We start from the raw sequence: 12,774 nt of genomic DNA on the forward strand, positions 1-12,774 counted from the left end.
AGCCCTGAAGGGGTGCAACTTTTTTTATGCTGTCACCAATGACACATGGGGAACAGGGTATGCCAGGAAGCAAGGAGGTGAAACAGGAGAAGGGGAAAGAAGAGGATCTGATAGCAAATCATTCCTTCATCATCAACACTGTAGTGACTACATAGATTCAAGGCAACACTCACAGTTGATCATTTTTCTGACAACGAGCTGAGAGCCAATCATGTTGCACCCTTGTGCCATCCTGTTGTTATTAATAGCCCCATTTTGCCCTTTCCAGAATGCCCTATACTTTTCCAAACATGTGTACTATTGATGCATGTGTGATTAGAAGCCACTATCATAGGAGAGTGTTTCCCAGTTTGCATAGAACAAACGCTGTTGTCCTGGGTCCCCACCACTGTACATTGTGGGTGTGTTGTGACAAAAATCCAGGAGGGAGAAAATGACCTGATCTGGTGGATTCAAAGATATAGCTGTGTTAGTCTGTAAGAATCAGTATGCAGAGAGATCTTGTAGCATCTTTGAGATTAACTGAAAGAAAGAAGTTGGCAGCACTTTCACAGACTTCAGACAATCATTTCCATACACAAAGGATTTTGATTTTGAATTGACATTCTCACATACCAACGGAATATATATGTTGGTCCATCATTTCCACTCCATTATATGCATCTGATCTGAAAAGTAATACTTGGGGTCAAATTAGATGTTAAGGAGAATGCATATTCCCTCTAGTTAGCACACATGGGCTACAACCTCTAACCCCCACCTCCCCCCCATAAACACATGGCCATTCCATGCCTCAGGGAGAGCAGGCAGGATAGGAAAAGCTATATGCCCCTTGCTGTTGTGCGTCTTCAAGTCTTTCAACTTATGAAAACCCTAAAATGAACCTATCATGGGGCTTTCTTGGCAAGTTTCTTCAGAGGGGGTTTGCCACTGCCATCCCCTGAGGCTGAGAGAGTGTGACATGTCCAAGATCACCCAGCGAGAAGGGATTCAAACCCTGGTTTCCAGAGTCATAGTCCAATGCTCAAACCATTACACCATGCTGGCTCCCTATATCCCCTTACCCAAGTACAAAAGGATTACCACAGTCCAGGGAGACAGTGGATTTCAGTAATAATTTTGTCTCTGGCCACAGGGACATAGCCAGGCCCATCTCTTATCCTTCCCATTACCCACAAAGCATGGAAAGGGGGTACATGTGCTTCATAGGCTGTGCAGTAAGTCCAGGGGGTTTTGGTTACTGCTTAAGAAGAATACCAACCTCCACAGCAACCAAAAAGGGCATACACAAGTGTAAAGCAAACGAGTGTGCATATGCCACCAACAGGATGTGCACCTTTGCTTTTCACAATGGCTTTCATCAGAGAGAAGTGCTTTATAATGAGATCTGAAAATTAAATCCATGTTTACTTTCCAATGGCTAAAAATATCTTTTACCACTTGGGGGAAAACCTTTTCCTGAAACATAATAAATGCATTGTGCAGTTTATTATTCCTTGCTGCATCATCTTATTGTGGCTGGCAGTACAACAGAAACAGGGCCCTAAAAAGTTGGCTTTCTGAACTACAATCCCTAGAATCCTTCAGCCAGTATGACAAGCTGAACTCTTGAAACTGTACTACAATCAAATAATACTTCCAAGCTCTGAAGAAGAAACTGAACTCTGTTCAATCCCTGGATTGTCGAGAAGAAAGTGGCCTTCACTGAGTTGTTAACTTTCAATCTTGACAGATTTAAGACTCTCTCTTCCTCAGTGAATGTAATGCTCTGAGATGCCATCTTGCTGTAAGGGGGCATCACTGATTTGAACACATGAATACACACAAACACCCCACTTTAATATCTGGTTCCTTGGTTGCAGTCTTTTTTTCACCAATAATGCCAACTATTTAGTAGGGGATGCAGCTATAAACAAAAAAGGAATAGGATAATCTCTGCAGATCTGCACAAGGTAAGTCTTACTTCTCAGGAAATACATATAGAAGGGCTGATGCAAGGCATTTTGCTGCCTTAGGCGCGGTACAGACCACCCCAAAAGGGTGGCCTGCTAGAGTCTGTTTTTTCACCGGAGGGAAGCTGCAGCCAGCAAACTGCGTGGCTTCCCACCGGCGGAAAAAGAACCTGCTTTTTGTAGGATATTTTGAAGCTGCGGCAGCGGCGTAACAAGTGCGCAAAGGGTGCAGTTGTAACGTAAGTGCCATGCTGTGCTGTGCTGATGCCACGTGACACTTCATAATGCCCATGTATTCAGGGCACCACCATTGTTACGCCCTCATCATGTGTGAGGGTTGCACGGCATGTGGGCGCTCCGCCCCCAGGCAACCCCTAGCAGATGACAAGGGCATCTAAAAGGGCCATCTGTACCAGGCCTGTGACAGGGAAAAGGGTGGTTCTCCTCCTCATTCAATTTCTTGCACAGATACAATGTGTAGCAGTTGAGTTTTACTTCAACAGTGAACATGGGGCAGCTTTATACATTCCATAAGGGCAGATAAGGGTTCTGGACAGGCAACACAGTATAAACAGCCCTGCTACTTCATGTTTTCTTCTGCTGCTTAACACTTGCCACCTGCAGCAGCTGCCCCATTCTGCCTAAGAACAATGTTGATCCTGTCACATATGATTCTGCTGTGTAGGAATTCTACCCACTTCACACTTGGTGGTGCTGCAGAAATGCTAAAATCTGGCTTTCTTCACCATTGGCATCACTCAGATTGATGTCACCTGGTGCAGTAACTCATGGTGCCACACACACACCACCAACTTCCTCCCATCCACCACCAAAGTCTTTAGGATTAGCTTTTGTACTAATGTTACTCATAAATCATCATTCCTGCATATCACTGAATGCCATGGCAATAGTTGTGACACAAAACAACTAGCAAAATTAAAATTATATCTTTTAATTATAATGTCATACACACAACCTCAGTGCATCTACATATGCATAGTTTCCTGTGCTTGAAGTGAAAATTTGGTAAACAGTGATTTTTTAAAGAATTTTTTTTAACAAATATTAAAACTTAATTTAATTTTTTTAATTTGATTTTTTTAAAATCTGGGCCTCTCCTTTCTCCTCCCACTGCACCTTGCCCCACTCACATAATCTTTTCAGCATTTAATGGGGCACAGATGAATGCCACAGTCTGTTAATGTTGAAAGGCAGATGTCTGAGGAGCAGTGGTGCCACCATCCCTTAGGTAAGCCCCTGTTGTCTCCAATGGTACTGTGGCCATGTGGATGCACCACTACTGGGGACAATGGATGCTGTCCCTAATGACACAGTCACATGCACACACCACCATTGGGGACAACATGGGCTTGCCATATGCAGATGCTTAAATCCACAGATGGCAAATCTGCAAATACCCAAGTCCCACTGTACTTAGATTTCTCCATTGGAGAGCTCAAGAATTCTGTCTACAAAGAATTCTAAGTATCTCACCAAACTACAATCCTTAGGTTTCCACAGGATGGAATCATGGCACTTAATGTGGTGTCAAAATGCTATATATACTGTGCAGTGTGGATACAACCATTTGGATCAATTCACCTCTGTCTAGAAACTTGAACAACCCTTTCACAGGGGTCGCCTAAGACCATCGGAAAACACATATTTGCATGTAGCAATGAAAATAATTGTATGGTTGGGGTCACTACAACATGAGGAACTGTATTAAAGGGTCCTGGCATTAGGAAGGTTGAGAACCACTGCGAAGAACTAGTATCATCCAAAATAACTGCATTTGTAACATTAGGAATACAGCGCGCCCGTGTCATACGCGGGCGGGCCTTACGCGGCTTGAGCATATGCGCTCAAGCCGCGGGGCACGCGCGGGGCAGAAGGGGCGGCACGTCCCATTCAATTGAATGGGCGCCTGCGCCCATTGCGCCCCACGCGCCGCCGTGCCGCCGCGCTGCCGTGCACGAGCCCCATTGTTTACAATGGGGCTTGAGCATAGGCGGAATTCGCCTTACGCTGAGGGATCCGGAACGGATCCCCGCGTAAGGCGAGGGCCCACTGTATTACTGTACAGAGCTATGTGTTGCCTTTTATGACTTCCACAATCACAATAATCCCTATTCCATTAACAATTCTTTCACCATAACCTTCATAAGTAATGATGTAAGTTTTTCTTGGGTGTAGGACAGTAGCTTATTGCATCATGGCAAACAACCATTGCTCTTCTGTACATACAAATGTCTTGACTGTAACAGGAGACACTAGGAGATGATGCCAACACATGATAGATTGAGACCAACATTAGAATGTGTTCTTCAGTTTCCAGAACATTGCATTCTGGAAACTACTGGTGACACTTAGTGGAGGGGTTGAACTCCTGGAACAAGTGACATATCATGAATTGCATTTAGATCAGGGGTAGGAATCAAGAAGCCTTCCAGATGTTGCTGAACTGCATCTCTCAGCATTCTTTGTCATTGATTATACTGACTAAGGCTGCTGGAAATTGCAGTCCAACAACATCTGGAGATCTGCATGATTCCCATTCCTGGTTTACATCCTTCTGATTTTAAAATATTTGGGAAAATCTGTTCATAATCAACAAACAACTTGGGCATTCTAATTTTCTATATATTTTAAATCTACCCAGTCTCTTACAAGAGAATCTCTTACATGGTTTGAAGTCAAACTCTTTGTTTTGTTTTAAATATATACTCGTCCCTCCACGTTTGTGACTTTGACTTTGCAGATTTGTGAATTTTATTAATATGTTTTCTCTGGAATATCTAGGTCCTCCAGCACAACTCTATGCTCAACTTGAACCAAAAGTTGCACTGCAGGACCTAGAGATTCCTAGAGCGAACACTCCACTAGGCATTTATAACTCCTCCAGTGCAGTTCTATGGTCAATATCTGGCAGATGTTGACCACAGAAGTGCACTGGAGGACCTAGAGATTGTTAGAGATGTGTTCTCTCAGATAAAAGCATAGTGGTTTTGTTGTTATTTGTTATGTTATTTGTTATTTCACATTCACTGAGGTCCTGTGCCCCTAACTCCAGTAAATGTGGAGGGATAAATGGAAAGAAACACTAGAGCTCTCCAACAAAGAATTCTAAGTACCCCACCAAACTACAAACCCCATGATTCCTATAGGATGGACCTATGACAATTTAATATGATATCAAACTGCTGTAACTGTGTGTCTACTCAGCACCTGGCACCAATGCTGATCACAAGTTCGATTCATCAGTATGCAGCATCTGAGCCATTTTCTCTCATGGGTCAAGATGCAAGCAAAGGGCTCTTTATATCCATGTACACGTGTGTGAACAGGAAGAGAGATTCTGTCAGAGGTCTGGGTGAATAGGAGTCAAGAAATGAGAGCTCCAAGGGAATAATTAGCATTATTCAAAGAGATGAACTGGAGAGGTTTGCCCATGTCTTGAAGTAAGAGGCAGAACTGCACAGAAATCCTATGTTTCTTGTTGGGAGGATGAGGCCAAGGTTTAGGAACTTGCCTAAGGCCACTCTACAAGTTTCCAGCCAACTCAGTCTCTTAGCCACTCTGCTAGTTCACTCTGGACTAGATCAAGTTCCTAGGAGCATCTCTCCCATCCTGAAATGCCCATCTTCTCATTAATAAACTATATAGCAAGTCATATAAAATCCTTCTGTTATGAATTCCAACCAGTCAGTTCCACACCAGCTTTCTGCCATAGCCACTCCCTGCTTCACAGTAACACCATAGTTGATTTTTTTTCCATCTTACCTGTCAAATACTACTGCAGCATAGGCTCGTTCTGCAAAAATGACATCTCCTGCCCAAAACTCCTTTGCTGCCTTCAGTCCCCTGCCTTTGCCTTCAGTCTCGAACACTTCCACTGTGTCCATGCCTCCTTTTGTAACCTTAAGGTATCCAAGCTTTTAGCACAGGACAATTCCAAGTGACTCAAATCTCTTATCAGTCCTGCTCTTTAAAGGCTTCCAGGCTTCCAAAGGACCACTCCTATAAATGGGCTGTCTCTCTACACTTCCCAACTAGCATTGTATTTCCATAGGGAAAGGAGGGAGGAATTATTCAGTTTATCAAAGTGTCTTTATGGGAGATAGAGGGAGACAAAAGGTCAGCTACAAGCGGTCAGTGTTTGCTTCATTGCCACAATGAAAAAAAACAACAACCTTCTTTTCTAAACTGGATATTCTTGGGCTTGAAACAGCCACAAACATTTAGTTTACACTCTTCTGCTAGGAAGATAATGTGTGTTCTTGAAAGTATTTTTAGAAACCACATGCTTCTGCCTGTCAGGGGCCAACAGCTGAGAAAGTGCGAAGTAGTATGGCTGGTATGCAACGCACAGGAAGATTCAATGCTATCTGCTCTCTTTTAAAAAGAAATTAAACAATGCTACACTTGTCTTACACAAGAGACTTGTGTGTGTCGCTGTATTTTGGAAGATTGCAGACTAGAAACATCCTTCTTGTAAGCATAGCAATTGCTCACAAGACACCAGATGAACGTCTGGTTGAAGTGGGTGGAAGGAACTAAAAGGTCTCACAGAAATCTGGCACCTCTTCCTAAAGCAGACGTGACATCTTTGCTCATCCCTTGGGTAAATGTTAGGATATACTCAAGCCAATACCAACCTGCTCAGGAGTATAGGTAGGTCTTGTGTGCTAAAATAACAATAAAAAATAACATTCAAGTTAAGCCAAATTCTGTGTTCTGAAACAGATGAATCCCACAACAAATGTGCATGGTTAATGCTATTATTCATATTTTATGTTCAACTTTCAGTATTCTGCATAATTTTCCACACCGCTGCTTCCTAACAAGGATGGGCAATAGTTTGTATTGATTTACAAATCCAAAATAGACACAAATCTCAAAAGAATAAATCAACGCAAAATTCTGAGAGTGGTTTTTGAGCATATGAGGGAGCAATGGGGAAGCGTAACTGTAATAGATCAAGAATATGGTAAGGAGTAATGAATATTAGGAAAATAAAGTGACGAAGTGAATTAGGCATTTGTAGTGAGGTCAAAGGCTAAAGGAATAATTAAAAGGTTATAGTCTAATATGGTATAGAATATGAAACTAGAAGGTTTACTCGAAAAAGCTTAAAGATGTTTTATAAAAGGGATGCAAGGAAAATGGAAATATATTAGAGAGGAAGGAAGTTAAGAAAGTATGAAAGGGTACAGAAGATTGAGTGTGGATAGAGATAGGATGAAGGTTAGGTAGGATCAAGAGAAAGCGGGTAAGTAATAGAAGGTCGGAGAAAGGGTAGAAGGTTAGAGTAGGAAGTGGATGTATGAAGGGATAGATAAAAAGATTAGTGAGGAGATTGAGTGTTTAAGGAGGTTTTAGAAGAGGAGGTGGAGGAGTAGGTGATGAAGGAAGAGAGAGTTGAAGTAGGATAAGAAGGAAGTAAGAAGGTTAAGAACAGGGAGGAAAGAAGGTTTGGGTATGGTATATGTATGTGAAATGGGTGGAGTTCATTTGTACGTGGATAGTTTGTTTGTTTTTTTCTTTTGTTTAATTAATTGTTGGATTGTTCGAATTAATTACCAATAAAAATTATTTTTAAAAAAACAAATCCAGATGTTATTGAACTATGGCTTCCATCTGCCTTAACCAGAGTATCTAGGGCAGCTGCAAGTAGCAGTCCAAGGATGTTTGGAGGGCCACAAATCGCCCATTCCTTCTGCCAAGGCTAATTCTGCACTCACACCTGATGGTTATGTTTAAAATGTGAGGAAAGAACAATACATTGCAGTGATTTGGCAGCAATGCTGTCTGGATTCTTCATAAAACTGAGTGAGCAAACAGTATCAGTTCTGTAGAAAGGAAAAGCTAGCAGGAAAAGAAATGTATGACAGCCACGCTCACTTCGTAGCCTGCAATATGTGATTTTCACAGCACACACACACATCTTGTTATAATGGAACTTTCCTTGTTCAGACAATTTCAGTTCCAGCAACTTGCAGCATACTATCTTCTCCAATATACTCTGGGCACAGATGAAGTGTATGGCACTTAGTGGCATTAATTTTTTTAATGGGTTTTCTCCTTTTCTTCTTCAAGTGGAATGCCTTCCAGGTTAGCAAACACATACATACCTCAAACAGACTTGTGTGCATGTGTGTGTGAGTTGAATTTTTTATTTAGTCCACAGAACTGTCAGCAACCAAAAAGATACTGGGATGGAGTGAGTGGGTTATTCACAGCTCTTCCAACCTAGAAATAAAAGTACTGTATAGCATGGTATAAATGCATCCTTTATATGTCTTCTTCTCCTTCTTCTTCTTGATTCACTATAGGATTGTGGGTGTGCACAAAAATGCAGGTGATAAGAGCTCTTGTGAATTAAAATGCATGGAAAGGATCTGGAGAGGATTTATAGATTTGGAAGCCTTTATAGAACACCTTTTCCTCCCTTCCTTCCAGATCTCAATCTCAGCCCCAAAGCAGCTCGTCCGAAACTAAATACACAGAGCTTTCCTCTTATATGCTCTTTTTCATGATCTTCTTAAACTTATTAACTTTTCAATGTATTGTTGGCAATTATATCAATTGTTCTGATCTTGACTAATTCCTCCATCTATTTGTCTTTCTAGAGAGGTGAATTTAACACCTGAGCATTAGCAGACAGAGAAACTGAAGCTTCTCATCTGCTTACTCTACCCTATTCTATTCCTCCCCCCCCCACCACCACCACCACCACCTTATAAAGGCCTGTTACAGACTGCCAAAATAAAGCTGCTTTGGGTCTCTCTGGAGGTAAGCTATTTAAATGATGCATGGGTCCTAAGAATCCGGAAGCTGCACCAAAGCTTCACTCCAGTGCTTAGGAATGGAGTGAGGCTTTGGTGCGACCTCCGGACTCTTAGGACCCATGCATCATTTAAATAGCATACCTCCAAAGAGACACGAAGCAGCTTTATTTTGGCAGTCTGTAACATGCCAAAGTTACCTTCCCCTTCTTCCTTCCTAGAAAGGTATGCTGAGTAATCATGGACTTTAAGACAAGGTTTCCATCATCCCTCCTGTTTTATGTTGCAGCAGGGATAAACCTATGGCCTTCCAGATGTTGTCGAACTACAACACTTATCATCCCTGATTATGGTCCATGCTGCTCCGTTTTGTTTTTTCTATACATTTTGAAAAATCCCAAGATTAGAATGTAGAAAACTGAAGGAAAACCTTTAATGGAAATAAATGTCGTGCTAAAAGTGCAGCTTGTTAAATGCCAGCTGGGGCACGGATTTCAAGACATATCACAGCTACGAAACTAGGCATAGACTTGACCTGTTGGAGGTGGGGTTTATTACTGAATTTATCTATTATACCACTGGTACGAACATATTCCACTAATTTGTTGATTGCATTCTTATCTCAGGTCAGAGTGTGTTTGTGTTTGTTTGTTTGTGTGTGTGCCTTCAAGTTATCTGACTTATGGAACCCCATGAATTCTATAGGGTTTTCTTAGACAAGGAATTAGGCAAGGTGGTTTTGCCAGTTCCCTCCTCTGAAATAAAGCCTACAGGTACACCCTACCCGTTCAACTTATATGCAGAACATATTGTAAGAAAAGTCCTGGACACAGAAGAAGGAGGAGTGAAAATAGGAGGGAGTGTTTAAGATATGTAGATGACGCCATAAGTGTTTATAAAAGTTACTTTTTAACTACAGAAAACCTCCCAGACCTGGAACAACTACTAAGGAAGATCAAGTGCAAAAGCCAAAAATAGACAAATGAATGGGACGTAGAGCAGATTACGCCACAAATCTCTCTGGAAGCCAAGATAACAAAACGTACATTGCCATACTTCAGACAGGTCATAAGAAGGAACTATTCATTGTAAAAAACAATAATGCTAGGAAAGGTGGAGGGAAGTAGAAAGAAAGGAATAGAATCATAGAATCGTAGAGTTGGAAGAGACCACTAGGGCCATCCAGTCCAACCCCCTGCCATGCAGGAAATCCAAATCAAAGCATCCCTGACAGATGGCCATCCAGCCTCTGTTTAAAAACCTCCAAGGAAGGAGACTCCACTACACTCCGAGGAAGTGCATTCCACTGTCGAACAGCCCTTACTGTCAGGAAGTTCCTCCTAATGTTCAGGTGGAATCTCTTTTCCTGTAGCTTGCATCAAAGGCCACATGCTAAATGGATGGACTCTATTAAGGTGGTCATGAGTATGAATGTACAGGAACTAAGCAGAGCAGTGGAGGACAGGGCGTCTTGGAGATGTCACCATGGATCAAGATTGACTCAAGGGCAGCTAACAACAAAAACATGGTACACTTGGTATTCACTGGTTGTCTCACGTCCAAGTTCTAACCAGGGCTGACCCTGCTAAGCTTCCAAGATCAGACAGGATCTGGTGCCTTCAGAGAGAACTGAGTAAAATAGCACCATCATGTGGTGAAACATCTGCCAACCACTGTCCTAAAAATCACTAAGAATTCAGAATTTGGCATATCGAAACTTGATATGGCTTTTCTCTGCTGAACAATAATGGTATTGCAAAAATAAAGTCACTAATGGTTCTGATTTAACTGAAGTTAATTGCATTAACCAAAAGCAAAGTTAATTGTAATTAATTCGAGTCTCACTGGCTTGAGTACAAAATAGTCACAACTTCATGCATTAACTTTTGAAAAATAGTAAGGGCCTCTTTTAGGAAATAGAGGGAAAATACTATATACTTTTAAATTTTAACATGTGTGGAAAATGAGATTTTTGTCGGAGTGTTAATCTGCACAACTATATACTCAGGGGATAATCTTAATCTGTTGCAGAAAAAACAACAAAAAGTCCTGTGCCACTTTTAAAGACTGTCAAGTTTTATGTGGCATAAACGTTCATGGCCTGTATCTAAAGAAGTTCATTGGAGTCCACAAAAGCTTATGGCAAATAAAATTTGTTGGTCTTTAATGTATCACACAACCTTTTGTTATTTTCTGAACTTTCTGAGTAACACATATTTCAAGTAGTCAGATTACCAGTCACATCAAATTGTCTCATCTGAGGTATGGAGAGAGTTTATAAAAGTTACTTTTTAACTACAGCTTCCAGAATCCCTCAGCAGCATGGTCACGTAGGGATTCTAGAAGTTGTAGTCCAAAAAAGTAACTTTTACATGCTTTGAGTATGGACCATGGCAAACGGGAATGCCATGTATTGAGCTAAAATAAAACCCCTCTATTCTTCAAAATGGATGTTGTGTGTCTAGGGAGTGAGGAATGGTTGTGAGTGCATCTGTAGGAGGTAATAGGCAGAATATGCTACAACTTTGTGATTTCTGAAAATGAAGTTTTATGGGACACATGACTGCTCAATAAAATGTGCTTGTACCAAGATCAACAAGTAGAATGCAGACTGACGCTAACTTGGAGCTTCAATTCTATGCACATCTATTCAGAATATGACTTCTTGGGTTCAAAAAGTCTTGCTATAAGCAAAGTGGGTGGAGGACTGCAGCCTTAAATTATTATTATTATTATTATTATTATTATTATTATTATTATTATTTATAGCCTGCCCAATCATAAGGAATCCGAGCGTTTAAAGAGTTTACTAAGAGAGAAGTTCATAATTATTACAACTAATCTCAATCCTTGTGTGACTTTGGGGAAAGATACCATACAAAGTGCCAACTCACTTACTCACCTGCAATGTATAGTAGCCTACAGTGGGTTTGCCTATTGGCAGATTAGTAACCTGCAGATCGCCATGCCCTATGTTATTCAATGGTTGTGTGTGCACACAGACACACTGATGCGGACATGTGCACATCAACACCCACTGAATATGGGGCAGCATCCACATTGTTTCCTATCTATGGAGGGCCTCAGAACTGAACCCCCATGGATGGGAAAGATCCATTGTACTTGTAAAAAAAAAATCCAATGAATAAGTAAGTATTCATCTCACAGATCACAGTAAACATATTCAGTGGTGATGAAGTGTTACCAGTGTAAACAGACTCGCACACAGAGTGATCTTCTCCTGGCTGGTAAGCTGCATTTGACTTATTAGCATCCTTGCTTGTTACAATCTACTAGAAAATGCTAGATGTCTTGATTCTATATTAAAACAGGCATTGTTCCCCACCCATACCTCTTTAGACTGAGGGATTGGGGATCTTTTGCCATTTGTCAGATAATCTGTATTCTGTCTGGGTCTGGAGTCCCCTCATAATCTTTTGGATGCCTGTGTATGTATGGCGGTGAAATCCAGACAGAAAGAGTTAACATGAACACTCCACTTAAACATTCTTAAGTACTGGAATCTCAGGACATTTATATGAGAGAATGAGCAGACTATCTGGTCATTTTAGGCTATTTATTATAGTTATAGATACACAAACATATACTCTCCCCTTAGGGGAAAAACACAGACACAGCAATGTTTGCACCCATTATTTTCATTGCACTACATTGTGTGTAAGGTCTCATACATTTATTACAATCAATTACAGTATATGGCAAGTAAGATAAAAACCTTTCTCTTTGCACCACTTTAGTAGGCTATTTGACAGATAACACTTAGAGAAAAATTACCATCTTATAAAATATCACTCATCCATTTATCCATTAAGAAGTACCATGTCCTCTGCTGAGGAACTATACATATCTAAACAGGGACCTGTGCACACACATAGGTTTCCAAGGCTTAATATTCTTGAAATTGTTGTTGGATTGCTAAATCTAACAGCATCCATTATATACATCCATAATGGACAGTTATTACAATCATACTGGGGTATATATCTATTTAGTATAGCCTAGTTATTTCTCTC

At 41.0% G+C, this 12,774-nt stretch overlaps 1 protein-coding gene across 2 annotated transcripts in view; it reads right to left on the bottom strand.

Moving 5' to 3' along the window:
• Window positions 1–5,958, bottom strand: part of SMYD1 (SET and MYND domain containing 1) — a 43,618-nt gene extending 37,660 nt beyond the window's left edge. The window contains exon 1 of one of the 2 annotated variants that reach the window (XM_089531241.1): window positions 5,736–5,958. In XM_089531241.1, the coding sequence (XP_089387367.1) occupies window positions 5,736–5,857 (122 nt within the window). In that variant the 5' untranslated portion in view covers window positions 5,858–5,958. The remainder of the gene's footprint in view (window positions 1–5,735) is intronic. The other variant, XM_089531242.1, reaches the window with a different exon arrangement.
• Window positions 5,959–12,774: the final 6,816 nt, after the last annotated feature.

This window comes from Sceloporus occidentalis, unplaced genomic scaffold (assembly GCF_023333645.1).
Source record: "Sceloporus occidentalis isolate IW3139 unplaced genomic scaffold, rSceOcc1.0.p SCAF_7, whole genome shotgun sequence".
Taxonomy (NCBI): Eukaryota; Metazoa; Chordata; class Lepidosauria; order Squamata; family Phrynosomatidae; genus Sceloporus; species Sceloporus occidentalis.